General features: G+C 49.6%; 2 protein-coding genes across 4 annotated transcripts in view; one reads left to right on the top strand and one right to left on the bottom strand.

Annotated features, from left to right (window-relative positions):
- Positions 1 to 900: 900 nt before the first annotated feature.
- On the bottom strand, positions 901 to 19,045 carry Mthfr (methylenetetrahydrofolate reductase). 3 transcript variants are annotated; one of them, XM_028893643.2, is made up of 12 exons: positions 18,939 to 19,045; positions 16,372 to 16,578; positions 14,503 to 14,741; positions 13,605 to 13,715; positions 9,706 to 9,899; positions 5,268 to 5,518; positions 4,999 to 5,133; positions 4,719 to 4,899; positions 3,808 to 3,990; positions 2,895 to 2,996; positions 1,655 to 1,774; positions 901 to 1,524 (listed from the first exon to the last, which is right to left on the bottom strand). In XM_028893643.2, the coding sequence occupies exons 2-12, from the start codon at positions 16,566 to 16,568 to the stop codon at positions 1,309 to 1,311; spliced, it is 1,929 nt and encodes a 642-aa protein (XP_028749476.1). In that variant the 5' UTR covers positions 16,569 to 16,578; positions 18,939 to 19,045; the 3' UTR covers positions 901 to 1,308. The 3 variants fall into 3 exon arrangements, with proteins under 3 accessions (XP_028749476.1, XP_037059069.1, XP_028749475.1); XM_037203174.1 differs by lacking the exon at positions 18,939 to 19,045 and adding an exon at positions 18,636 to 18,923; XM_028893642.2 differs by lacking the exon at positions 18,939 to 19,045 and adding an exon at positions 16,842 to 18,507.
- Positions 19,046 to 19,093: 48 nt separating this feature from the next.
- The window catches only part of Clcn6 (chloride voltage-gated channel 6), a 39,090-nt gene continuing 31,082 nt past the window's right edge, over positions 19,094 to 27,101 (top strand). The window contains 3 exon segments of the mRNA XM_028893640.2: positions 19,094 to 19,380; positions 20,111 to 20,170; positions 26,820 to 26,885. Of these exon segments, the coding sequence (XP_028749473.1) occupies positions 19,294 to 19,380; positions 20,111 to 20,170; positions 26,820 to 26,885 (213 nt within the window). The 5' untranslated portion in view covers positions 19,094 to 19,293.

The raw sequence follows: 27,101 nt of genomic DNA, 5'->3' as shown, positions 1-27,101 counted from the left end.
CACTAGCCAGCCTTCCAAAACCGGTGTCACCTTTGGGGAGAGCCATGGGGGGAGAGGTTGTCCCTGCTCAGCCCCGAGGGCTCCTCATTCAGTGAGTTGGTCAGTGGTTACAGAGCACACAGCCTCGACATTAGAGCCCTTGACTGGTGGCCTTAAGCCCAGCCCAGTGTCACAGTCACTCAATCTGAGAACCAGGCTGGTCCCGGTAGCGCCTGGGTCACACACAGGCTTCTCACTTGCAGGTCACTGGGCACAGCTTCCCAGGGTACAAGTCCAGTCTATTCAGAGCCTGTATATTTGGGCTGAGATAGGGTGGGCTGGCGACCAGGGCAGAGAAAGGGCCTCTGGTTAAGACACAGAACATAGCTCAGGTGTCAGTCTGACAGGCCAGGCCAGGCCCTGGAGGGAGCCTGAGACAAATGGCATTTCTTGTCCCTCCCTGCCTCCAGGCCTTTGAAAAGTGGTACCAGCGCCTGGTAGCCAGGAGCCCACAAGAGGAACCAGCAGCACCTGTGCCATGGAAACAGTTGACAGCAGCCCAGATGTAGCATGTGTGGGGCAGAGCAGGGTCCAGCAGCAGCTGTGAAATAAACAGACCCAAGCCCAGACCTCTGCGGGAAGGAACAGGCCCACAGCTGGAGGGGTCAGCTCCCAGAGCTCTGGGGAAGGAACAGGCCCACAGCTGGAGGGGTCAGCTCCCAGAGCTCTGGGGAAGGAACAGGCCTACAGATGGAGGGGTCAGCTCCCAGAGCTCTGGGGAAGTGGGGGCGGTGGCAATAAAAAGACCCTCCTCATCCTGGCTGCCTCTGCTCAGTCCCTCCACGGCTTCTCTCCACTGCAGTCACCTGGGCCTGGGAGACAAGGGGAGAGGAAATCCCCTGCTCTACCTAAGTTGCTCTATGGACAGCTTCCCCCCCCTCCCTGACTCAAACAAGACCAGCAGGCTGGGAGCCAGGCCTCAGGAGCAGCCATCTGTACCTGCCAGTCACTACCCCAGGTAGTAAGGCCCGAGGGCTGACTGGGGAGGAGTGCCAGGACAGCTTCTTGGCTAGGCTCAACAGAGAAGATGGCAGCTGGCAGGAGTGCCCGCTCAGGAGCCCAGGAGTGGGCCAGACACGGCCATGGGCATAGCTGGGCCCTGCTCAGGTCAATCTCATCTCATGACCTTGAGCAGAGAGCATGAGCCTCCAAAATGGGGCATCTCGGGTCCAGCCAGAGCCTGGGTGCTTCCTGACAGTCTAGCTGTCATTATCAGGTGTGGAGAGACGAGAGGGGGGCTCCAGGAGAGGACGATGCCAGGGTGTAGGCTCATGGGGCCTGAGCTTCTCTCTTCACGGTGTGCCTGTTGAGCAGCTCAAATGTGTCCTCTACCACCTGCCACAGGCAGCTGTCCAGCGGGAACTCGTTGTCCACCAGGTTGACCAGGAAGTAGTTGTCATGGATGTACTGGATGATCATGCGGGATGGGGATTCCTCCTCATACAGTTTGCCCCACTGCTCAATCCACAGGGCAAAGGCCTCATCCTACATGTGGACACAGACACACACGTGTAGGGTCAACAGGGCTCCTACACCCGGGTCTGGGCTCATGCTGTCTCCCTGCAGGCCACTCAGAGAAGAGCAAGGCAGGGCACACACCTTCCCACTCACCTACCTTCCAGAACATGAAGCTGATGGGATCCACCACAGTAGGCTGGATGATCTCTCGACCAGGGAAGATGCCCCAGGTGACAGCATTGGGCTGCAGCTCGGGGGCATTCGTGATGTTCTTCCCTGGGAACAGAGGCAGGGCAACTACAGCCCCACTGCTGGCAGGCCTCGGCCAGCTAGTGCTGCCCTGTGTCTGCCACCATCAACAGCATCCCCCTGTACGTGAACCGGAGCCCTAGAGACGTCGTCCTGGGCAGCTCCCCTCACCCTGCTCCCCTCTGCCTCTACTTCCGCCTGACTGGACTGCTGTTCTGCCTCGCAGCTTTTTTTTTTTTGAGACAAGGATTTGCTCATAATCTAGGCTAGCCTTGAACTCAAGATCCTCCGGCAATTAGCTGCTCAAATGCTGGGGTTCCAATGTGTGCTGCCACAGTTGGTCTTTCTGCTGCTTCTCGTCCAGGCTACAACAGCAGTCTGCTCTCCACCTGGCACAAGGGCCCCTGACTGCGTTCCCTGGTCCTTGCCACCTCATAGTTGGTGCTGAGAACTTTGTAAAAAGAAACGGAGGCATGCCACTCTGCCATTGGAGAAAGGCTCCCCTTGCTTTTAGGTCGTCTCCAGGCCTCAGGCAGGCCACCAGACTCCTGGTCCTGGTTCAACACTACCATGTCCTATTTGCTGTTTCTCCATAGGCAGTGCAGTGCATGCAGTGCATGCAGCACAGTGCAGTGCAGTGCAGCGAAGTGCACAGCCTTTCCTTCCGCCCTTCCCCCAGAAGGCCCTTTGCCCTTTGTTTAGTCTGTGTCTTTAGAGAGATTCAGGCAAGGGTCTGGGGACAAGGCTCAATGGGCAGGAGTGCTTGTTGCACGAGTTTGGATCCCAGCACCGCGTGAAAAGCCAGCATGGCTCAGCAGGTGCCTGCCACCCCAGCACTGCGTGGGGGTAGACAAGAGGATTGCTGAGGCATGCTGCTGTCAACACAGCTCTAGTTCAGTGCACACACACACATATACAACTGCACACGGGCTCAGCCCACACAGGATCCCTTCTAGGAACCCTGGACCTCTCGGGTGTACTGACATCGACAATGTATCCTGTAGCATCCTACAGTGAACATGCCTTTCCTACGTACATAGACATATCACTGCACATATTCACCTACCCCCCAGTCTGCCTCCATCTGTTGTACAACAGGCCTGGCCTGAGCCTTTGGGACTGTCAGGACCATGTGGGAGCTGGCTTACCTGCACATCCACAATGTGGTAGTTGACTCGGAGCTCGTACTTCTTGAGCACTTGCAGAAGCGCCTCCACTGTCTCAGGGGAGGTGAAGAACTCTAGGTAGGCCTGAGGGAGAAGACACCGATCAGGTCAACCCCGGCTCCTTGCCGGCTTCCCTGCCTTCCCTCCTCACCCCACTGCAGTCCATCTCCACATCTGACAAGCCTGCCTACTCCATCTCTCAGCCAGATGCCTGGCCTCCTTCAGGAGAGGACCCCATCTGTACAAGGGTAAGACACTGAAGCTTTGGGGTTAGAGGCGGCACTGCGGACCAGGAGGAACTGTGGAGGCTGGGGGAACGCAGAAGGAAAGAGGCTTCTGTCTGGAGTGATCCCAGGGTACCAGCTACTGGGTGACAATGCCACAACAGGGCTGGGCAAGGCACTTCTGTCTGCACATGGCCTCGTCACCCTCGTGTTCTAGAATGTTCAGAATACTGCAAGGTGGGTACTTATGCCCAGAGGAGGAAGCCAGGTTTGGGGCTATATCAAGGGGAACAGCAGAGCTGGCACCTAAAGCCAGGTCTCCTGAGTCCAAGGCTCAAGGCCTAGCTGCAGAGTGTAATTTAGCCCCTTGAGGCCTAGGATTAAAGTGCCCATCTCATTAGCAGCCAGAGCTCTGAAAGCTGACTGTGTCCTTGTTCTTCCTCTGGGAAGAATACTGCATATGCTTCATTATATTTTGTACTCCAAACATAAAATGCCTCCCTCCTCCATTTTACAGAACAAACTAGTGAACCCGGGTGACCTGTTACTCACTCAGCTCCATAGTTATTCAAAACGCAGGGCCCAGGAAGCAAAGGTCAGGGCTCTATTCCAATCTCTGGAGATATCCTAAGCCCTGGTCAGGGTGAGTAGCTTCAAGCAGCCTAGCGTACCTTCTGGAAGACGTAGCCCCCACTAGGGCCCCAGCCCACAACAGGGTCTGAGGACGGCTTCCCATTGATGTTGGGCTGTGAGTTGATGGTGAGGATGCCCAGCCTGTTCACTCGGAGCAGTTCTTCCTTCATCAGGCTGGTTTCTGCTGCCAGGGGATCATCGTTCCCGGGCAGGCAGGTGACCTGCAGGATGAGGTGAGCTGAACTGGGCATTGATGAGTCTGGGCCTGTGCTGTGGGATGTTCTGTATGTCCTGTGGGAGCCCTTCTTGGGTCTTGTGGCGTTACCAGCAGGTCCGCATAGAGGATGATGGGACATGGGCCTGAGTGAGGTGTCTGAGATGGCTGCACTTGGCTGTGCTGGGGATGGTCTGTATGTCAAGTTGTTCTGATTGATCAATAAATAAAACCTGATCGGCTGTGTAGGCAGGAAGGATAGGCGGGACTAACAGAGAGGAAAATAAAAGGACAGGAAGGCAGAAGGACTGACTGCCAGATGCCGCCAGCACAAGAAGCATGTGAAGATGCTGGTAAGCACGAGCCACGTGCAAGGTATAGATTTCTAGAAATGGTACTTTAAGATATAAGAAAAGTAGCAAGAAGCCTGCCACGGCCATACAGTTTGTATGCATATAATCTCTGTGTTGCTTGGTTGGTCTGAGCGGTTGTGGACTGCGTGACAAGATTTGTCCTGACTGTGGGCAAGGCAGGAAGACTCTAGCAACAGGCCTGGTCGTTCCTCCTTGGACCTAGCCTGTCTCTGCTTCCATGGGCTCCTCAATGGGATTTCTTACCCATTCCCTCAGCTGAGGTGCACATCCACAAGAGAGGAAATAGCCTAGCTCTCGTCCAGCCCAAGGCTGAGGCAAGACTGGGGTGGGGACCCCAGGTACCCCACCCTACCCCACTCACTATGTGGCCATGCTGGTTTGGCTCTCCAGAGAGGTAATGTTCAAAGACTTCAAAGACACTCTCTTCGCTGGTGAGCTCCTCACCCCACATCTTCAGCAGCTCCTCCCTGGGGGACTTGCTTTTCAGGTAGAAGAGGTAGTAGTCCTTCAGCTCCCCAAAGGCTGGTGAGGAGGAATTACCCCTGGCAGGAGTGTAGGGGTCAGGGCACTTTCCTGTAAATCCCATCCCTAACCCGCCCAGGCAGCAGCAGTCCCTAGTAAGGAGTGGCTGTTGCCCTCACCAGCGGCCGTTGGGAAACTCATCCCAGTCCTGTGTGCGGTAGATATAGCTTTTCGGTCTGGAGGCCCAGAAGATGGGACGCACATATTCCTCCCGGCGCTTGGGATGCGCACTGACAGCCCAGGGCAGGGGACGCCTGGTGAAAGGAAGAGGGAAAAACCAAGGGATTAACTGGAGTGAGCTAGAGGAAGTCACCAAGCCTGGCGGCTGCAACTTCACTCCGAGCCCCACCCCACCCCCTGGAATACTCCCCCAGCTTCCATTTCCCACCTGGGGTCCTCAGTCCACATGCCCAGTTGCTTTAGCACCTCCATAGTGGCCACCTCACGGTTGAGGGTGTAGAAGTGGAGGCCCGGCACCAAGCCGCTGTCCAGCAGCTCCCGGCACAAGCTCACAGCCAGCTCAATGCCATAGTTGCGGATGGCAGCATCATTGTCTTTGATGGGCTCGATGACATCCTTGATCTTCTGCGGTACCTCCAGCTTGGACAGTTTTACAAGCTGCCGAAGGGAGGAGTAGGCCTGTCCGAGACACAAGAGGTGTGGGGTCATCTCCAGCCTGTGTTCCGCCCTATTGCCTCCCTAGGCTCTTGGCTAATTAGTTTCATGTGGAGAGACCTGGGAAAGCTGGGGGGCATTGCTGGGCTTTCTTCTTCTGTTGGAGAATCTGGAAGCTGCCTACAGCATTTCTGCCATCAGCCTAAACCAGCCCCTGAGCCCAACACAGTGGTCACCTAACTCAGTTATTCCCAAGCTTCACTGGCCAGTCATCTGCCAAACGTAAGGTTTAAATTACAGATCCCACCTCTAGAATGCTGGGATTGTAAGTGCATACCATTAGGTTTAGCTTAACCAAACTTTCTGATGAGAGCTATAATTACTTTCAATGACATCTGTCAGCAGGCCAAAGAACAAGCCCTTTATAGATACCACTGTGCCTTAGGGGTGACAACTGAGGCGTCCAAATGCAGCATGTGGACACTGAGTGCCACTGAGGAAGAACTTCAGTATAACCTGGAGCTCTAAGCCCTGGCCCAGGACTGCTATGGAACAATCTTTGTATACTGTAAATATGTATTGCTCTCACTGTTAATAAAAAGCTGATTGGCCGATAGCTGGACGGGAAGAGATTGGGCAAGAAAGCATGACACAGAAAGGATGCTGGGAGGAAGAAGGGCGGAGTCAGAGGAGTCCCCAGACAGACAGAGAGTAAGCAAGACATGCCAGAGAGGTAAATGCCACAAGCCTTGGGGCAGCACATAGGTTAGTAGAAATGGGTTAACCTTAACTTGTAAGAGCTAGTTAGTAATAAGCCTAAACTATTAGCTGAGCATTTGTAATTAATATTGAGTCTCCATGTCATTATTTGGGAAATGATGGGTGGAAAAAAAAAAACTCCCACCAACAAATGGTGTTCCTGTGTGGGGCCAGAATTTCCACATACGACCTGAGAAAGTTTAAAAAAGATTCTAAGGGCTGGAGAGATGGCTCAGAGGTTAAGAGCACTGCTTGTTCTTCCAGAGGACCTGAGTTCAATTCCCAGCAACCACATGGTGGCTCACAACCATCTGTAGTGAGATCTGGTGCCCTCTTCTGGCCTGCAGTCATATATGCTGTATACATAATAAATAAATAAATCTTAAAAAAAAAAAAAAAAAGATTCTAAACACAGAAAATGAAGCCAAGCATGGCTTCCTAGTCTCACGTCCCTCATACCGGCCACAGTACAGAGATGTATGTCCTGGAAGCTGCCAACATGCTGCGAGCTACACTGCATGCGGGGTTCCTGCAGTCCCTCACATGGGTCGAGGTGCAGAGAGACATCTCTTGGCCACTGCCTTCGGACTTGAGCTGCCAGCACAAGCTGCCAGCATGCTGCATGGAGGGTTTGGGGTTTTGCTCATGCAGACAGAAAAGGTTACAGATATATGGTAAGGACAGATCCAGACTGAAAAAATAGAACCTCTAAATGGGTTACAGTGAGTTTAAAAATATACATAGGCTTGGGAGAGAGAAAATAAAGAGTTATATGGTCATAGATTAAAAAATATAGTTTTAAAATAATAAAGTCCTTAAAAAGGGAGTAAAGTACCAGGCAGTGGTGGCGCACACCTTTGATCCCAGCACTCGGGAGGCAGAGCCAGGCAGATCTCTGTGAGTTCGAGGCCAGCCTGAGCTACAGAGTGAGATCCAGGACAGGTTCCAAAGCTACACAGAGAAACCCTGTCTCGAAAAACCAAAACCAAACCAAAACAAAAACAAAACAAACAAACAAACAAAAAAACCTGCTGGATTAAACCAAGATACATATTTAAAAAAATGTCTTGACTTTAAAAAAGAAGTAAAAAAATATCCTACTTTGGGGAAGAGGTTTTGCTTTTATTTCCACAGGAAATGGAAGGCTGTGGATTCATTCCAGTTTAAAGATGATCAGGTTTGATTGAGGAAGACCCCCTGAAATCCAGACTATAGACATAAAGAAATAAACCTAGAAGAACTACAAGACACGTGATATATACTTTACCTGCTTAAATACATAACAAAATATCATCTTTGGCTGACCTATGTAAAATGTACAGTCTATAGTTGTATTAACGCATATATAGATATGTGTGTTACCTTTAAAAGTTTATGTATTTTCAGAGCAAGGGGAACAGACATCAATAAAGACAGATGGCCCAGATGATCCAACATCTCAGAATGCCTCTGTTTCAGTTTGAGTTCTGCATCCAGAACAACTTCAAGGAGGGGTGCTGGCTGAGATGATCCAGCCTCACAGACTACTCTAGCCAAGATTTAACAATTATCCTGATTTTCTTCAGTTTTCCCCAAAAGATGTCAGTGTCCCCAACAACAAGTAGTCTAGAGAATGACACCCACATTTCCAAAAATATTGATTATGGATGTTATTATTTAAGGGGGATTGATTACAAGTTATTGATAATGGTCAAGAAAAAAAAACAAACAAAGGAGTTAAATTCAAAGTTCTCTTTCTGAAAGAAAAAAGGGGGATACAATATAGAAATGATGAAATAAAAGGATAGATTATTGAATCTACTTTAATCCAAAAACAACTATTAATCTCAATTTTTTTTCCACGACAAGGTTTCTCTGTGTAGCTTTGCGCCTTTTCTGGAACTCACTCTGTAGCCCAGGCTGGCCTCGAACTCACAGAGATCTGCCTGCCTCTGCCTCCTGAGTGCTGGGATTAAAGGCGTGTGCCACCACCCAGCTTCAAAATATTTTATATTGGCATGGATTTTGGTTTATTGATACAAATTTAAAGATAATTTTGTTATACTATATATATGCTTCTACTCTGGTGTATTGTGCTTATGCAATTCATTTAAAAATGTTATGTATAATTAAGAAATACAGATTAATGGTCATCTATAATAGTCAAACTTATAGTCATGTCAGGTATGTTTTCAAGGTCATAAGCAGATATATTAGATAAATGATCTTCAAACACGTCAAAGATCTATAGAATATAGCATTTAAAATGTTTTAATAACCTAAGGCTTTTAATGACAATGAGACACGTCTGCTCCTGGCAGCACCAATTTACTTCAAAGGAAGATGATGGGCCTTGAAGAACCTCCATACGGAGTTTGCTTTCTTTATGGCAAAAGCTAGCCATTTGGGCAAAAAAACTGCCCTTGCCTCAATTGATGACAGTTACTGTCCAAACTGGACCATCAGGACACAAGAAAAGCAACTGCCAAACTTGCCAAGACAAGGTAGGACAGTCCTTTAGAATTCCCTGCTTCCACTGGGCAGTGGTGACGCACACCTTTAATCCCAGCACTCGGGAGGCAGAGGCAGGCGGATCTCTGTGAGTTCAAGGCCAGCCTGGGCTACGGAGTTCCAGGAAAGGCGCAAAGCTACACAGAGAAACCCTGTCTTGAAAAACCAAAAAAAAAAAAAAATTCCCCGCTTCTCAGAAATGTCTGTCAGATATACTGGGCCTGGAGGCCAAAGTTGACCCAACGTTACAGAAGAACTTTGAGTGACTGTCTGGGCAGCCTGATGTCCCTGTCATTGGGTAACATTTCATCCTTCAGGGATCTTTGACGGAGTTAAAGACTAAATAGTTAAACTTACAATTTTCCTTAGTTATAATAAAAAGCAAATTAGGTATAAAACTTTAGACTCACAAAGAAAAGATAAGATAATAGAATATTTTCTCTGATTTTGCCAAATACGAATAGACTAGATATTGTAACAGTAATTTTTATTGTTTTTGTTGTATATAATTTTACTATGTTAAAGTTAAAACCTTCCTTTTTAATTAGACAAAAAGGGGGAAATGCTATGGAACAATCTTTGTACACTGTAAATATGTATTGCTCTCATTGCTAATAAAAAGCTGATTAACCAATAGCTGGGCAGGAAAAGATTGGGTGAGACAGCCTGACATAGAAAATTCTGGAAGGAAGAAGGGCGGAGTCAGAGGAGTCGTCAGCCAAAGAGTAAGCAAGACATGCTGGAGAGGTAAATGTCACAAGCCTTGGGTAGCACACAGAAATGGGTTAATTTAAGTTGTAAATAATTTTAGTTATTAATAGGTCTGAGTTATTGACTGAGCATTTGTAAGTAATATTAAGATTCCGGTTGGTTATTTGGGAGCAGGCAGTCGGACCGGAAAACTCCGCCCACACAGGACAGTGTACTGGAGTGAGGGAACCAGGCCCTCCTGAGCTCCTCACCTGTATAGGAAAGATCCCAGGCAGGATGGGGCAGGAGATGCCTATTTCTGTGCAGGCCTTCACAAAATGGAAGAAGGTGCTGGCCTCAAAGAAGAGCTGGGTGATGATGAAGTCAGCGCCTGCAGATACCTTCTCCTTCAAGTGCTTCAGGTCATCCTCAAAGCTCTCTGCCTCAGGGTGGCCTTTGGGGTAACCTACCAGTAAAGAAGACAGTGAGGAGTCTGACCTCAATGGACCTGCTCCAGGAGTGAAGACACCAGAGTGCCCGAGGCCTGGGCACAGTCCTCAGCCCAGGTTCTGCATGCATGCCTCCCAGCAGCAGTGCTGACAGGTGAACTGTGGTTGTCCAAGTTCAATGCTGTGTTTCAGAACCTGTAGATGAGCCCCCAGGAGTGGGGTGAACTGTTCCAAATGCTACAAACTCTCCCGTCTCACTCAGTTAGGCAAACCAGGCCTACACTTTGTGGCCACAGACAGAATGCCACATTCAATATTAATACTAATTGGACTGCTTCTAGGAAGCCAGACTCTGAGCATTGGACCTAAGGTGTTGGTCCATGTTTTATTTTGTTCTGGGTTGGGGATTGAACCTAACATCTTATGCATGCTAAGCAAGCACTCAAGTACTGAGCCTCATCCCTGGTTCCTCTGAGAGAGAGAAGTGGGGGGTGGTTTTTTTTTTTTTTTGTTTTGTTTTTTTTTTTTTTGGTTTTTCGAGACAGGGTTTCTCTGTGTAGCTTTGCACCTTTCCTGGAACTCACTTGGTAGCCCAGGCTGGCCTCGAACTCACAGAGATCCGCCTGGCTCTGCCTCCCGAGTGCTGGGATTAAAGGCGAGGGGGGTTGGTTTTTGCAACAGGGTCTCACTATGTAGCTATGTAGCCTTGACTGGCTTGGAACTCTGTAGACCAAGCTGACCCTGAATTCAAAGAGATTGATTGCCTCTGCCTCCCAAATGCTGTGGTTAAAGCTGTGCACCCAGCCCTAACAGTATTCTTTTCTTTTCAGTATTCTTTTTTAATTAAAAAAAAAAATAGTATGCATGACACTACAATCCCTCTGAGTCAGGATACTGAAAGGTTCAGAATTATATTACGGGGGCTGGAGAGAGGGCTCAGCAGTTAGAAGCACTGGCTGCTCTTGTAGAGGCCCTCTTCTAGCCTCTGTAGGTACCAGGCATGCACATAGTGCACAGACATACATGCAGGAAGGAAAGCATACATATAAACTAATAATTAAAAATCACATTATATGAAGAAGGAGAAAGGGAAGTTTTGCTTCAAGAAATGAATAGAGGACTGGAGAGATGGCGCAGCAGTTAAGAGTGCTTACTGCTTTTGAAAGGACCTGCATTTCCCCCAGCACCTATACGGTGGCTCAAAACCTTCTGACCTCCGCGGACACTTGCACACATGCTGGACGGACACATAACACTAAACAAATAAATATATTTTTAAAAGAAACAAAAGACAGACTATTAATAACTACTTTCCAGTGTCTAAAGGTCTGTCTGTCATGGACAGAATCACCTGGCTGCACTCCCCACTCGTCACCCTCTTCTGAAGGCAGAATGCACATCAGTTTCAATTCCACAAAAAACTCTCTGCAGGGCTAGCAAGATGGTTCAGTGGGTAGAGGCACTTTCAAGCAAGCCTGATGACCTGAGTTCAATCCCCAGATCCTACAATGTAGGAGAGAACCAACTCTCAAGAGTTGTCCTTTAGCTGGGTGGTGGCACACGCACGCCTTTAATCCCAGCACTTGGGAGGCAGAGGTGGGCGGATCTCTGGGAGTTCAAGGCCAGCCAGGTCTACAGAGCGGGTTCCAGGACAGCCAGGACTACACAAAGAAACCTTATCTTGAAAAAGAACAAAAATCAATAAACAAGCAAACATAAATGACCTCCACATGTATGTCATGTTACATGCATGCCTATGTGTATTTGCACAGACACACAGGCACTCATAAAATAAAGAGGCAAAATATTTTTTTTTGCCCTACAGTTTGATTACACCAGGAGTGTGGGGGATAGAACAGTGGGATGACCATGAGCTGAACATGCAGAAGATGGGGTTCCCAAATTGCCCAGAGGCTCTTTAAGCCCATTGGTGGCTTTGTGAACAACTCTATGACTCCTCCTCTCCATGACCAAACTCACCAGCAGCCTTGCACAGGCACCAGAGCTCCAGCAGGAGCACAGCTAAGCAGAGGGCCGACCTGAACCAGAGCTGTCTGGAACACCAGCTACTTCACTGTGATTAGGACATTCACCAAGGATAGATATAAAAACTCTTGTTTCAAGGCATAAAGGACCAGGAGCTCAGGCACCAGAATTTCAGCTTTGAACACGCTCTCTTTCCAGTGGGAAATTCCGAAGCCACACAACTGAGCAGTTGAAGCACGGCCAGGCAGGGCCATACTGGCCCACAGTTGGGCTTTGCTCACTTTGCTATATTCTTTTTCTGCCATGACCAGCTTGGCAGTCTTAAAGTGTTGTATTTGTTTCCTTTTAGTTTTATGTATACATGTGCCGTGTGTGCAAGTGCCAATGGAGGCCAGAGCAGGGCATCGGAGCCCCTGGAGCTGGAGTGGCAGAAGCTTGTGAGCCATAGGGTATGAGTGCTGGAACAGAACTCTGGTTTTCTGAAGGAGCAGCAGGCACTCTTAGCCCCCGAGTCTTCACTCCAGCCCGTGTGCTACCTTTTAACACCAATTTCACCACTCACTTTACAACAGGCCAAGCACAGAACCACTTGACAAGTGTGAGCTCCCAGCTCTGCTCCCTTCCCCTCACCAGCTCCTCACACCCGCAGCCAGTGCACGTGTACACAGTCCCCGGATTGCCGCATCCAGGCCAGTAGGAGCAGTGATGTTCAGAACAGCTGACAATACCTGTCCGTGCCCCCAATTCTTGAGCAGCGTTTCCCAGACTTAGCCAGTTATACACCCTGCTGGGGAGCACATGGAGGCGGTGGGGGTGGGGGCTGGAGTAAGCCCAAAGTGACACACGACAATTTTCTTGAAGCTGCAAACCTTGTTTTTAAATTCTGTTACTTAAGGGCCCACGGGACGGCTCAGTAAGTGAAGGCTTGCTGTCAAGTCTGCCCACCTGAGATGGAATCCCAGAACTGACATGGTGGACAGAGCTGACTCCTGAAAGCTGGCCTCTCACCTTCACTTGTGTGTGTGTGTGTGTGTGTGTGTGTGTGTACACGCATAAATAAAAAATGACATTTACTACTTGATCTATTACTCCATAATGTAAGCACCTACTCATCTCCTTATTTTCTGGGTGCTGGATGGAACCCGGGACCTCACACACAAGGCAAGCTCTGATGGAACCCGGGACTTTGTACACATGAAGCAAGCTCTCTAGCACCAAACTACAGCTCAAGTTCTGGGTTTCTAAGACAAGTTCAGGCTGGCCTTGAACTCCTCCTCCTCTACCCGCCTCCCCATCCCTTAGTGCAAGGATTAGAGCTGAGCCAGGGTGAGCCTCATTTCCTACAAACGGAGAGCTAACAGAAGAGTCAGAGTTGGGGGCTGTCTGGAGCTGACATTATGCACACAGAAGCAGGACTCACGCATAGGGCAGTGTGTCTATGAGGGCCTTTTACACAACAGATGCACAGTGAAAAGTCAGCCCCTGGACCCTGTGGTACACAGGGAATGAAGAAGGGCCTCAGTTCCTGAATCCTTTTCAGGGCTTGATGAATCAATCCCCTGTGCCTGGAGTCTTCTTCATCACACACACACACACACACACACACACACACACACACACACACACACTCAGTTCACCTCGGCGCTCCCCTACTCTGTACCCACCCAATCACCACATCCTGAACTGAACGCTGCCTGGCTTTCCTTTTACCCTGTCCCTTCTCTGTGCCCACTTACCGGCCACACAGATGTCAAAGTAGTCGCCAAACTCGTTCCGGATGTGCTTCACCAGGTCTGTAGCACAGCTGAAGCCTCCTTCCTCTGTTTCCCAGTGGTCACCTACAGGGTCTGTAGGGTTGCTGGAGGTCATGGTCACTGGGTGTCCCCTGACCTCCAGAGAGTCTTCTTGTTCCCTCTACCTACTCCTACACTTGGCTGAGGGCTCCTCAAAGGCAGAGACTTCCTACTGTGCAAGTCTAGTCTGCCACCTGGCAAACAGGAGGTAGAGGGCAGTGGTCAGCTGTCAAAGTCTACCATGGCTGACTCTGCAGGCGCCCCTGTGGGCGGTGAGACCAGGGAAGGTGTGGCTTTCTACTGAGCCTGGAGTTTTGGGGACTCTGTCCTGGTCCTGATGCCCTAGGTGTGCTCAGGCACCCTCTCCCACCCCTCTGTTCTCTCAGAGCTCCTGAATTCTTGGTAGATTTTCTACTCATGAGGAGTCCTGTGGTGAGCAGAGGCCACAGATTCGTCCCACCCCTCAGGCTTCCACTTCCCATTGTTGTGAGGCCTAAAGACAGGAGGCACCCGGGGGCTCCTGGGAAATGCCAGCACAGCACACTATGGCTAGACCAGACAGTGCCAGAGTCTGGTGGCACTGTGTAATGGGGGCAGAGGGTTAGCAGGCACCAGCCACATCCCAACTGAACTGCATTCAGGTCAAGAGGTGGAAGAGGCCACCCCACTTGTGTGAAGGCCATGGTGGACCCATTACCCACAATGCTCACTGATCCTCCTGCAGCAAGGGGACCCCGAACGGGTTTAGTGTGGGGCCCAGGGAAAGTAAGGGACTTTTCTGGGGAGAGGAGAAGCCTTCAGAAAAGCAAGAACCCGGGAAGGAGGGGTGCTGGCGCCACACCTCCCCTCAGCGCCATTATGTTCTTCAGGCCAAGCTGCCTGGCTCTGTGCAGATGGCCTGTAATCTCCTCCTGGCGCTGCTGGCAGCAGGTCATGTGCAGGATGGTCTCCAAGCCACAGTAGTTGACTGCTGTGCTGGCAATCATCATGGAGGAGGTCTCCTTGTCTGAGCCAGGGTCTCCAGCTGGGTGCCAGGTAACATCCACGAAGAGGGGACCCCCTGCTGCCATCCGGTCAAACCTGTAGGGGATTTCTTTCTTAAGTTTGGGCTCCTGGGGGAACAGTGTGCTCACTCAGCCTCCCGGCAGGGAGAAGGGGATGTGAGGAGGGGGAGGGGAGGGAGCTGGAGCAGCACAGAATGCAAGCTGGTGTCAGAGCACTGTGCTTCCTTCCCAGGCACATCACCTAATAACCTCTCTGAGCCACAGTGTCTTTGTGTATAAGATGTGGCAGATAACGGCACCTACTCCACACTGACTGGGTCAGATGGCTGTGCAGTTCTCAGAGTCGAGCCTGAGCTCAGGGAGAGCCACTCTGACTGGTAGATAACAATGTCACCATTTTGTGTGACCAGCACCTCATGCTTCTCAGAGTGCAAGCACACTCACTGGTTTTGGGTGAGTTTAGAGTCTTGACAGCTGAGAGTTTGGGATCTCAGCAGTGGCAGGCAGAGGGTCTCACTTTAGGAAAGCCAGAGAGAGCGATCAGCAGACACAAGATTCTCTTGTGCTGCCACCACGGCCCCCTTGCATCAGCCTGCAGAGCAAGGCTGGGTTCCTGAACTAGATTCAAAAGCCTTCACGTGTTAAAACTATAAGGGTGTGTCATCCCAGGCCTTGAAATTTCTGGACCTAGGGAGCAGCACACAGCAAGTATGGACTAGAAGGCATCAACTTTTGTGGTTGTTTTTGAGACAGGGTCTCATGTAGCCCAGACTAACATCAAACTCCTTTATTTGTTCTTTATGTGTTGTTTGTTTAGAGACGGGGTCTCACTATGTAGCTCTGGCTGATCTAAAACTAACTATGTAGACCAGGTTGGCTTCAAACTCACAAGATCCGCCTGCCTCTGCCTCCCAAGTGTTGGAAATAAGAATGTGCACCACCATGCCCAGCTCTTAACCAAGCTAGCCTCAGACTCAGATCTGCTTGCCTCTGCCTCCTGAGTGCTGGGATTACAGGCATGCTCCCACACCCTGTTTACGTAGTGCTAGGGATCAAATTTAAGATTTCCTGCAAGCTACATACTCACTCATCAACTGAGCTATATTCCTCCTTACCTCTCTGCCCCCCTTTTTAAGATAGGGTGTCATTATGTAACCCTGGCTGGCCTGGACCCTAGGTAGCCTAGGCTGCCTTTGAACTCATAGTTACCCTCCTGCCGCTGAGTGTTAAGGTTAAGCGTTACCACTATGCCTGACTTTCTTTCTTCTTCGTGATCTGGGACAAAGCACAGGAGTATAGCAAAGCACTCTCCGACTTTAAGAAAAGGAACTGGAATTCAGAAAATGCTATCACCAAGAGTGTGTTTCCTGATTTGGAAACCGCACACTCCCAGTGTCCAGCTAGCTCAACACATTCCCTAAGTTGCTATTTGTTGACTTCCTAAGCTCCTCATGAGCCAGCCCCAAGTTCTGCCAAAGAATGCAGCCTGAGAATGAACATTTTTGGCCTACTGAGAAGTGCGTCCAAACATATCTAATGCTGCTTCAGAGGGACTTTTGCAGACAAGAAGTTGTAAGCTGCGGACCAAACTCCTTGTCTCGTTTCTGCTTCTTCCTGCCTCCTCTCTCCAACGCCCTTTCCTGCCGGGTTAAAGGGCAGCTCGTGTTCCCCTCCGCTGACCCCCATTACTTAACCTCGCTACTCACCTTGAGATGAGGTTAACGGCTCCCTCGGCAGTCCGAGGGGGGAAGAACTCCAGGGAGAACCACTTGTCCCCAGAGTCCATTCTGCGCCTCATCTTCTCCCGGAGTCTCTCGTGCCGCTCTGGGTCCAGGCTGGGGGTGGAACATCTCGAACTGTCCTTGGAGCCCTCGCTACCACTGCTGCTGCCCTCGTTCACCATGGCTGGGTTCCTGCCGTACAGGGCGGGGGCCGGGGGCATCAGAGGGATGGCCGCCAAACCCCATGCACACCCAGCACTGGAGGAGGCGGCTCCAGTGGCCGACACTGCTCTGCTTAGGAAGGCAGCCGACCCGGGGGAGGCGCGCACAGCTCCTACCCAGAGGCTCCATGCGCCTCGCCCCCCGGCTCTGGTCTGGCTCTTTGTATGATGACCTCCCTCTAGGCACGGGCCACTCAGGGATCCTTCGGCTCATGAATCCTGGGTGACAGCTACCTGATAGAGCGTGGCACAGAAAGCCTCCCACAGCCAGCTTCTGAGGCCCATGTTCCCAGGGATGGGTAACAGTGCTCAGCTGGGAGGACCTTGGCTCCCCGATGGTGCATCTCAGTCAGCTTAGACCCAGCGTGAGTGGGGAAGGAACAGGGAACCTTTCCTGGAGGGTGTGCTCAAGTGGGCGGAGCTGTGACAAAGAGCCCTGAGCTGAAGCCGGGGCCACGCAAAAGGGGCGGGAGTAAGGTTTCCAGGCCGGAGAGAAGGCTCCGGCGTAAGTCAAAGAAGCCAGATGAAGAGCGGGGGGAGGGGCGAGGTGTGGGCAGGCAGGAGCTGAGGGGGTGGTGGAGATAGATTACCAGCTATTCAGGGTCACTGGGTTTCCCCCTCCAAAGAAAGAAGAGCTCCGCCTGGAACACGTTATAGGTTGTGTGCAGCAAAGCTGGGCTGCCTAATTTCTCGATTCACTGTACTCCAAAAAGACTGTTGTTGTGTTGTGAGCTAGAGCTTGACAGGAGCGGGCTGGCAAGAGCAGGCCGGTGGGAAACACTAAGGGTAGGGATTTATGTCCAGGCCGGTGGAAAACACTAAGGGTAGGGATTTATGGCCAACTCCGGACAAAGGCTGTCCCATATGTGCCTGCCCTGGACACACCAGTGAAGTCAAAGGAATCGGTGACCACAGTGCCACCACATACGCAGTCCTGGTCACACTAGTCACAGACTGGCTAACAGGGCATAGAGCCATCCTGCAGTCTGGCCAGGAAATGACAGACACCTGAGAACAAAACAAACATGACTACCGCACAGTAATGGGCAAACACACAGTCGTGGCTATCTATGTGGTGACTCGGAGCAACAGAGGAACAGCCAGGTCAGGTTCATTCCTTTCCAGAAACTTCCACCTCTAAGCCACTGTACCATTTTGGGTCTTAGCCTCGAGAATACAGACTAAAAACTCAGCCCCTACTTAGTGCCAGTGCTACCCCCTATTGATTAATGCCAGTTTTGTTCTGACCTAAAACCGCCAGGTTCTCATGGAGAGCGAGAAAGAAGGCAACCTTACATGTCAGACAAGTCCCTCCTATATCCAAGGGAGATGCCTCATTCTCACCGCTGAAAGAAATCCTGCAGAGCTGACTCACCTGCAGCAAACTGCGCCAAGATTTAAGCATTTCTAATACATGCCCTACTTCAACCAACGCCCCCAACTATCCGTTCTTAGTTGAGCTCCCACAACATACACGGTAGAGACTGTGGGCTAACAGGTTTGTTTACCCCTCGGCTGTCGTCCCCTGCCTGAGACCAGGACCAGGGATCCTGTTCGCGGCATCCCCCGTGCCTGACAGAGTAACAGCTAGTACTCACTGAGCCCTAATGGCAAATGACTCCCTCCACACTCATCTCAAAACGCCCCTCTGCCACCTCCTGATGGCTGTGCCAAACCCTGAGCCCTACCACTCCCAAAACTGTTGCAACGGACATATGTGCCCAGTAGGGCGCCGTGGGCACCTGGGCGACAAAGCCAGTGGTCCACCACTCCTTTCCAGATCCTGTCAGGGAGGTTTTAAGAAACTGGCAGCCAGGCAAGGGGGCGCACACATTTAATCCCAGCTCTCGGGAGGCAGAGGCAAGCAGATCTCTGAGTTTGAGGCCTGGTGTACAGAGAGAGTTCCACGTCAGCCAGGGCTACATAGAGAAACCCGTTCTCGAAAAAAACAAAACTAAACAGGCAGACTGGACACTGTGGCTGGCAACCACCTGGCGCTGGTGGCCTGAGGGATGGGAATCGGGTCACCTGGTCAGTGGGTCACAGCCTGGACGGGGATGCGGATCCCAGATGGCTCCGGAGGCTGGATCATCACCCAGATCCAGGACTCCTTTAACCCTGGGATACCTTCGAGCAGCCAGGGAGGCTGGGGTGACAGCCACTGGGGGCTTAGGCTGGAGGAGCGACCGGAGCCTTCAAAAGTAGAGGGCAGGGCGGGCCAAGCCCCGGCTGCCGGCCCACAAAGAAGCCCCGCCATCAGTGGGTGGCGAACTGACACTTCCGCGACCCGGCGAATTCCTCCGCGGCGTCCCAGGCCTCTGAGCCACTCACCGTCCTCTCAGAGCCTTGGGGGTTGCGGCGCCATCTCCCTAGCACAGGCGGTGGGGGCGGGGCGCAGCTGCGGGTTACCAAGGGAAACAGGGCAAGGGACAGGCGGAAGTCATCAAGACGATGACAGGAAGTTCCGCCCCCAACATGGCCGCGCCCGGAGGTCTCTTGGGAAGCCGGTCCAGGACTGCGTCATGTGACGCGAGCTCTCGCCCCACCCGTCTGCAGCCACTCCCTGTCTCCCGTCCCGAAGCTCGAGAGGGCCACGTGACCCTCCCGGGGCCAGTCACGTGAGGCGCAGATCCTGGGTGGGAGGGGGGTTGGCCTAGGGGGTCCGGAGTGGCAGGAAAGGAGGAAGATGGCGGGGTGCAGGGGGTCTGTGTGCTGCTGCTGCAGGTGGTGCTGCTGCTGCGGTGAACGCGAGAGCCGCACGCCCGAGGAGCTGGTGAGCGGCGGCCAGGCTGGGGAGGGGGCAGTTGCTAAGGGATGACAAGAGGCGTTGCCGGGGGTGGGGCCGAGCCGAGCTGCGCCGGCAGGTGGCTGCGGGTGGGGCCCGGGGACCGCTGCCGAGCTTTGCAAGCATCCCTCCTTCTTCGCGTGCTCAAGCCAGAGTTCTTTTCTCATAACCTTTCTCTGGAGTCTAAGGGAAGATCTCGGCCGGCTTGAGTTAATGCCATCCGTATTTTCTTTTATGTCCATCGGAAAGGAGTTTTGAATGAAGCAAGCATTTTCAGAATGAACCCTTTGGCAGGACTTGATGCGCTTGCAGTTGGTTTAGTTTCTCCAGCCTTTTCTTATTCTATCCTTTACTTTTTCTGGGTCATTGATGATCTGGCTTTCTCCTGCAAAGCAACCTGGGAAAACTTGAGTTGTGTTCTCAGAGTTGATACGTTCCCTCTGATTTCATATTCGGTCTGTTGTCAAATGAAACCCGAATTTTCTCCACCCTAAGCTGCCATCAGACACGTTTCACATGTCCTGAAGGTGAGCGTTATGATGGGAGAATGTGTCCATCAATAAATGTAGATTTCGGCTAGTGACTAAACACCCATCCTAAATGTGTTTTTGAAATTCTGTTCCTCTTTGATGATGGCTCCAGCTGATTTAGATTTTAATAAAATTTCCTTCCACCCTTAACCTAAAAAGGTCTCCATTCTGTGAATCTCTTTTTCTAGACCATCCTCGGGGAAACACAGGAAGAGGAGGATGAGATCCTTCCAAGGAAAGACTATGAGGTGAGGTATTTGGATGCTGTCTTGGGGAACTGAAGTAGTCAGAGGCCTGGCAACTTCAGCCCTCCAACCAGAGATGTCCTTTGACCTTCTGCCCCAAGGTGTGATGAGGGGAAGAGATAACTGACCTGGGAGATGCTGCCTAGCAAGTGCTTTTCTCACCTAAACCCCCAGACGAGGTCTGGTGTTGACGCATTACAGTCCACCTGGATACAGAGGGTGTTTGCCCTAAGACTTTTATCCCAGGGTTGAAGCTCTTTACTCTGAGTACTCATAACAGAGTCATGCTCCTGAGCTGTTAGGAGGCATTGGCTGACCTGAAACTAGCTCTGTAGACCAGGCTGGCCTGGAACTCACAGAGATCCGCCTGCCTCTGCCTCCCGAGTGAGGTAAGTGCTGGGATTAAAGGCGTGAGCCTCCACAGCCTGGCTCATTCTGACCTACTCTTCATTATAGTTTCCATTTTCAGGTATAGGACTTTTAAGAGGGGCCACAGTGTGGTGGTGCCCCATTAGTTCAGCACAGGACTTGGGAGACTGAGAGGAGAGGACCCCTTCTGGGAACTCACAGAGTCTGTGCCATCCACCCTATCCTTACCAAGACTCTGTCACTCTTATTTGTAGGTGATAGCATGCTCTTGTGGATTTTATGGGTAAATGTCTCTTCATTTAAATCTTTAATATTTCCAAATTAGCCATCTCCACATAGGAGCTTGTGGAGAGCAGTTTGTTTAATGTACCCAAGAATAAATTCATTCTGACACTTAATCAGGAAAATCTGCTCAGCTTGAATCTAAGGGTCAACTAGAAAATCCTTCTGTCGATTTTGTTGAGTCGAGTGTACATTTCTGTAAACCCAAAAAAGAAAAAGACAAAAACCCCCAAAGCTTATTGGAAAAAAGTTGCTAGGGACCAAGAGAAGATAATGGGGGAGTGAATGGCATTGAAGTACATTGTATACATGAATGAAAATAATTAAAATACTAAAGATTTCAACTATGGAGGTCAGGGGTGGAGAAGTTGCTCATTCTCCAAACCAAAGAACAATATATACAGCAGAAATAAAAGGTCAGCTCCCAGGAAGGAGAACAGCCTCCAACAGACAAGGTCATAGATTCCCTACTGTATGTGTACCAAAGGAGGTTCACCTCAGCTTGACTGAGGTGTCCAGGCACAGATTATGCAGTTTATCCAATTAAAGTAGATCATACCAGCTGGTCGTGGTGGCGCATGCCTTTAATCCCCAAGGCAGAGGCCAGCCTGGTCTACAGAGTAAGTTTCAAAACAGCCAAGGCTACACAGAGAAACCCTGTCTCCAAAAACAAACAAAAAAAGTAAATCATTCCATGTGGTTCTTAGTGTATCTACAGAAGTACACAGCCTGTCGCCGGCCTGTGATGGCGCACGCCTTTAATCCCAGCACTCAGGAGGCAGAGGCAGGTGGATCTCTGAGTTCAAGACCAGCCTGATCTCCAAAGTGAGTTCCAGGAAAGGCACAAAGCTACACAGAGAAACCCTGTCTTGAAAAAAAAAAAAAAAAACAAAAGCCAAAAAAACAAAAAAGACGTACACAGCTGTCACTAGTCAGTTTGCCAATTTTAGAACATTTTCTTCATTCCAGAAGGAAACCATACTCATTAACAATCACTGAACATCGTTCCTCTTGCCTCTGCCCTGCTTTTTTATTTATTTGGGGATGGGGAGGAATGACATCTTTTTTTTTTTTTTTAAATTTTAAAATTTATTATTAGGGGCTAGAGAGATGGCTCAGCAGTAAAGAGCACTTTTCCAAGGGTCTTGGGTTCGATTCCCAGCACCCACATGGTGGCTCACAATGGTCTGTAGCTCCAGTTCCAGGGGAATCTAATGTTCCCTCTGGCTCTGTGGGAAATAGGCACACTTGTGGTACACATACATGCATGCAGGCAAAACAACACACATAAACCATAAAATTTAATGTTACTGTAAAGAGGTAGTGTTGTGTTTTGAGGATCACAAATGGAGGTCAGAGAACAGCTTTGTGGAGTCATTTCTCCACTGAGCCATCTAGTCAACTGTTTTGTTTTGCTAGATAGGGTTTCTTTGTGTGGCTCTGGTTGTCCTGGAACTCACTCTGTAGACCAGGCTGACTCAGAGATCAGCCTGCCTCTGCCTCCTGAGTGCTGGGATTAAAGGTGTGCAACTGCCTGGCCGGCTTTTTTTTTTTTTTTTTTTTTTTTAAGACAGGATCACGCTCTGCAACCCTTGATGGGCTTCAACCTAGCAATCTATTTGTTTTAGTACCACATCCAGCTCAAGCAGCCATTAATCTTTCTGCCTCTGTAGATTTGCTCCTTCTGGTCAGCTGAAACGTGTTGGTGGAGCCCTGATGTGGGACAAAGATCATTCCCTTTCCTCCCTGGAGGGAAATAAACTGTCCGTGGCTGGATTAGAAGGAGAAAGGCAGGTCCACAACTGTGAGCTAGGTGCAGCTGGAGAGGTAGATAAGATAGCCTCGGGAGAGGGAGGATGGGTATAGGCAACTGCAGAAGAGAGTACTTGCTTTTAATTTTTTAAATTTGACATTTAAAATGGAAGCATCTTTATTGGATTTTACATGGGTCTTAGGGAAGGTAGATGAACAGAGCTCGGGCCATCTACTAGATCTTCATCCTGCCCTGTGGTGCAGGCCCCGTCATCCCCTGTTGACAGGGCTGGAGACGGATTCCCAGCACTTGACTGTCGTGTGCTGCATCCTGCCCTTAGGTGGACAGAGGCTTCAGAGAAAGCACTTCCTCTCACTCTCACCCAGCTCTGTACCCATTTTTGACACCAGATACACGAGGCTTATTTACCCATACCAAGGAGTTCTCTAACAGAACTGGCTGGCAGGGTGGAGGTAGCCATAGATCTCACAGGTTTAGGGGTCTGTCCACTTGACTGTCTCCCTTCAGATACCTGTTGAAAGTGGTAGGATTCTTGGGAGGCAGAGGCAGGTGGATCTCTGTGACTTTGAGGCCAGCTTGGTCTACAGAGTGAGTTTCAGAACAGCCAGGGCTATATAATGAGATCCTGTCTCAAAACAAACAAACAAACAAAAAAGAAAGTGATAGGTTGTCCTGCTGCCCTGATCTGATTATTATGGTAGAGCCACTCATAGAACTCAGGGAAACAAGGTTTGGGGCAACTTGTTTATTAATAAGGGGTATAATAAAGGGTATTGTATAGATGTACAGGCAGATGTGCAGGTGAGGTGTGAGGTGCTTCCATGCTCTCCTGGAGAGCCACCCTTCCAGCACCCTCAGGTTACATAGGTTGACGATGGCATCCTTGGCCATTGGTGAGCAGCTTAGTCTTCAGCTCCTCTTCTCCCAGAGGTCCGAGGTTAGAAATGAAAGTTTCTCTCCCTTCTTTCTCTTTTTCTCTTTGAGGCATGATGTCACAAGGACCTGGGAATGTATCTCAGTGGTAGAACACTTTTCTAGCATGTGCAAGGTCCTGGGTTTGATCCCAATACAACAAAGGAAGGAGGAAGGATAGGGAGAAAAAGAGAAATCCATACAGAGCATTGATTGGGTCTTGCCATGTACTCTAGGCTGGCCTTAAACTCTGCTGAGTGCTGTATTACAGGTGTGTGCCTGGATAAAGGTCGAACTTTCTAATCTTGTCTCAGTCTCTGTGGTGGCCAACCACATCTGGTTCTCTTTAGGGGCACAGCTCTTAGCCCAGTCGTTGTAATAGCATACAGAAGGCATTCTTCACACACTAGAGATCCAAGGGTCTGAAGGAGTTGATTTTCAGGTGACAGGAGAAAGGCTGCTTATGCATTTCACTGTAGCACAAAAAGAGACCAGTAAGGTTGCAGCATCTTAATTTTCTAGTTTGTTCCTAGAAAGTAGTTACTCTAATAAACTTTCCTAAAGAGTGTGTGTGTGATGGTTTGAATGTAATTGGCCCCCAGAAGCCCATAGGGAGATGTGGCTTTGTTGGAGTAGGTGTGGTCTTGTTGGAGGAAGTGTGTCACTGGAGGAGAGCTTTGAGGTCTCATATATGCTTAAGCCATGCCCAGTGTCTCAGATCACTTCCTCGTGCCTGCAAGATATAGAACTTTCACCTACTTCTCCAGCACCATATGTTTCCAGCACCATATCTGCCTGCACGCCACCATGTCCCACCATAGTCATAATGGACTGAACCTCTGAACTGTAAGTGAGCCACCCCAATTCAATGCTTTTCTTTATAAGAGTTGCTGTGGTCATGGTGTCTCTTCACAGCAAGAGAAACCCTAAGACAGTATGTGTGTGTGTGTGTGTGTGTGTAAATCTGTATATATGTTTAGTCTCTCGAGAATAAATCCACTTTCCTTGCACATTTTCTTCCTGCGTTCTGCTTGTTTTTTAATCAGAAAGAGAATATTTTTTAAAGATTTTGTTAATGTGTATGGGTTTGCGTGTGGATAGGCACATATGAATGCAGGTGCCTGCTGAGTCCAGAAGAGGGTTGTCAGGGCCTAGAACTGGAGTTGCTGGCAGTTGTAAGCCACTATGTGAATGCTGAGAACCAAACTTGAGTCTTCTGGAAGAGTAGCAAATGCACCTAACAGCTGAGCCATCTCTCCAAGCCCCAGTGCTCTTCTTCTTTAATATATAAACCAATCGCAGGCCCAGAGGATACAAGGTAGAATGATTGAGTAGCACGCCTAAACTCCTGGACTCCATCCCAGCACTGCATAAACCAGACATGATGGCACACACCTGTAATCCCAGCCCTTGGCAGAGAGAGGCAGGAGGATGAGAAGTTTAGGGTCATCTTTAGCTTCATAGTAAGTCTGAAGCCATCCTGGTCTGCATGAGATCTTGTCTTAAGAGAGAACAAAGTGCACACCAAAAGAGAATTTCTATACCCAGATGTGAATGTTCAAAACACTGCTTTCAGATGTTTTCCCATCACATGTGTCTAATTCTGTTAAATTAAAATACAATTGTGTTATACATTTTAGATATTTGTTTTTGTAGTGCAGGGTAACCTCTCTATGTAGCTCCAGGCTACATCCCTGGCCCTTGATTATACCTTTTATTCTGCATTTTGCTTTTTTGTTTTGTTTTTTTTTTTTGAGAGAGTCTCACTATGTAGCCCTGACTGGGCTAGAACTCACAATGTAGACCAGGCTGGACTTGAACTCAGAGGCCTGCCTCTGTCTCTCAAGTGCTGGGATTAAAGGTGTGTGCCACCACACCTGGCTTGCATCTTGCTTTTAAAAAAATTTTTTTAAATTACATATATGGAGCTGGAGAGATGGCTCAGTAGTTGCTCTTACAGAAGACATGAGTTCTGCTCTCAGCACCCTTAAGATGGTTCACCCCATCTGAAACTCTAGTTCCAGGGGATCCAATACTTCTGACAGCCACAAACACCAGACACACACACACACACACACACACTTTTTTTTTTTTTTTTTTTTTCCCAAGAAAGGATTTCTCTGTGTAGTTTTGGTGCCTGTCTTGGATCTCTCTCTATAGACCAGGCTGGCCTCGAACTCACAGAGATCTGCCTGGCTCTGCCTCCTGAGTGCTGGGATTAAAGGCGTGTGCACTACCACTGCCTGGCCTTACACCTTGCTTTTTTATCACTTCTTTTTCCTCTTAATGAGTCTGAACCTTTTTCATATCTGGTGATAAAGACTTTACTATAATGATTTGATTGCTACCAGTCTTGAATGTATGATAATTGATTTACCTACCATCCGTTATTACTCTAGGACTCTTATAAGAAAGGAATTTGGACTTGTTCCCAGCAGTCAGGGATGAATTAAATTTTTACACTTCACACCTATATTTGGCTGACAGGGCAATGTCTAGCTTGCTTATTAGCTGATGTGGCAGTAGAGGTAGTTACGGGGAGGCGTGAGCACAGGCTGGACTTTTTCTTTGTTGACAGACTGCTGCTTCTCTCACAAGACCTAGAAGTGAAATAATTTCCTCTGGATGTCATGCCAGCTGTCCTTGGCCCGCCTGCACGTGGTCTGTGGGTGTCTGTGATCTCTGGAAGGAACATGGCTGAAGGAATGCTGCCTTAGGTGTAGAAATCAGAGGAGCTGGGTTGAATCTGGCCCTCTTCTGACATAAAAGAGAAGTTGCTTTTAAAAATAGAGCCCATCTGGGTCTGCCTTGTGGCTAACCTCATTTTCATGGAAGCCACCTATAAAGAGAATTAGAATTAGTTGATCTGGGTTAACTTAGTTCTGGTTCATTGAAAGTTTGCTCACATTTAAGGAATAAGTTGGGCAAGACTGGTGCTAGCTGAAGGTCTTAACTATTTTGTAGAAACAGGAAAATCTGTCTTTTTCTTTTTCCCAGGCTGGGATGGAACATAGGACCTCATGTACCCTACCCTACCACTGAGCCCTAAAAATATGACACTGAAGGCTTTCCCCTGAGTGTGAAGTGCTCCCCAGAAGCAGTAGGTTGAGTCTCACTGCACATGTGACTCCCTGGGGATCCCATTCATGCAGAGATTCAGAAGCCGCCTGCCACAGGGTCAGAGTCTGCATTTACACCGAGCCCTCCCTGGCACTGCTGATGCCCACCGAGCAGGAGGAACCTGGAAGAGCTTTCCTTATGTTGGGTTTTGCCGGCTCTTCCACGTGAGCCATCATCACTCTTGTGTCCTTTCAGAGTCTGGACTATGACCGCTGCATCAATGACCCTTACCTGGAGGTATTGGAGACCATGGATAATAAGGTGAGCCCACAGCAGCTCATCTCTTAGGACTGAAGAGGTCTCAACAGCTTACGTTCTGTCCTCAATGTGACCCATAGAAGTGTCCTTTCTCTTTTTTCTTTAAGCCTTTTCATGAAAGAGTGTCATATAAATCCCTAGACCCTGCTGCTGAGATGTCTCAGCAGGAAAAGACTCTTGCTGCCAGGCCTACAACCTGCGTTTTATCCCCAGGGCCCA

The sequence above is a fragment of the Peromyscus leucopus genome, chromosome 2 (genome assembly GCF_004664715.2).
Source record: "Peromyscus leucopus breed LL Stock chromosome 2, UCI_PerLeu_2.1, whole genome shotgun sequence".
Lineage (NCBI taxonomy): Eukaryota > Metazoa > Chordata > Mammalia > Rodentia > Cricetidae > Peromyscus > Peromyscus leucopus.
The sequence above is the reverse complement of the archived record's forward strand: the minus strand, read 5'-3'. Positions and strand labels throughout refer to the sequence as shown.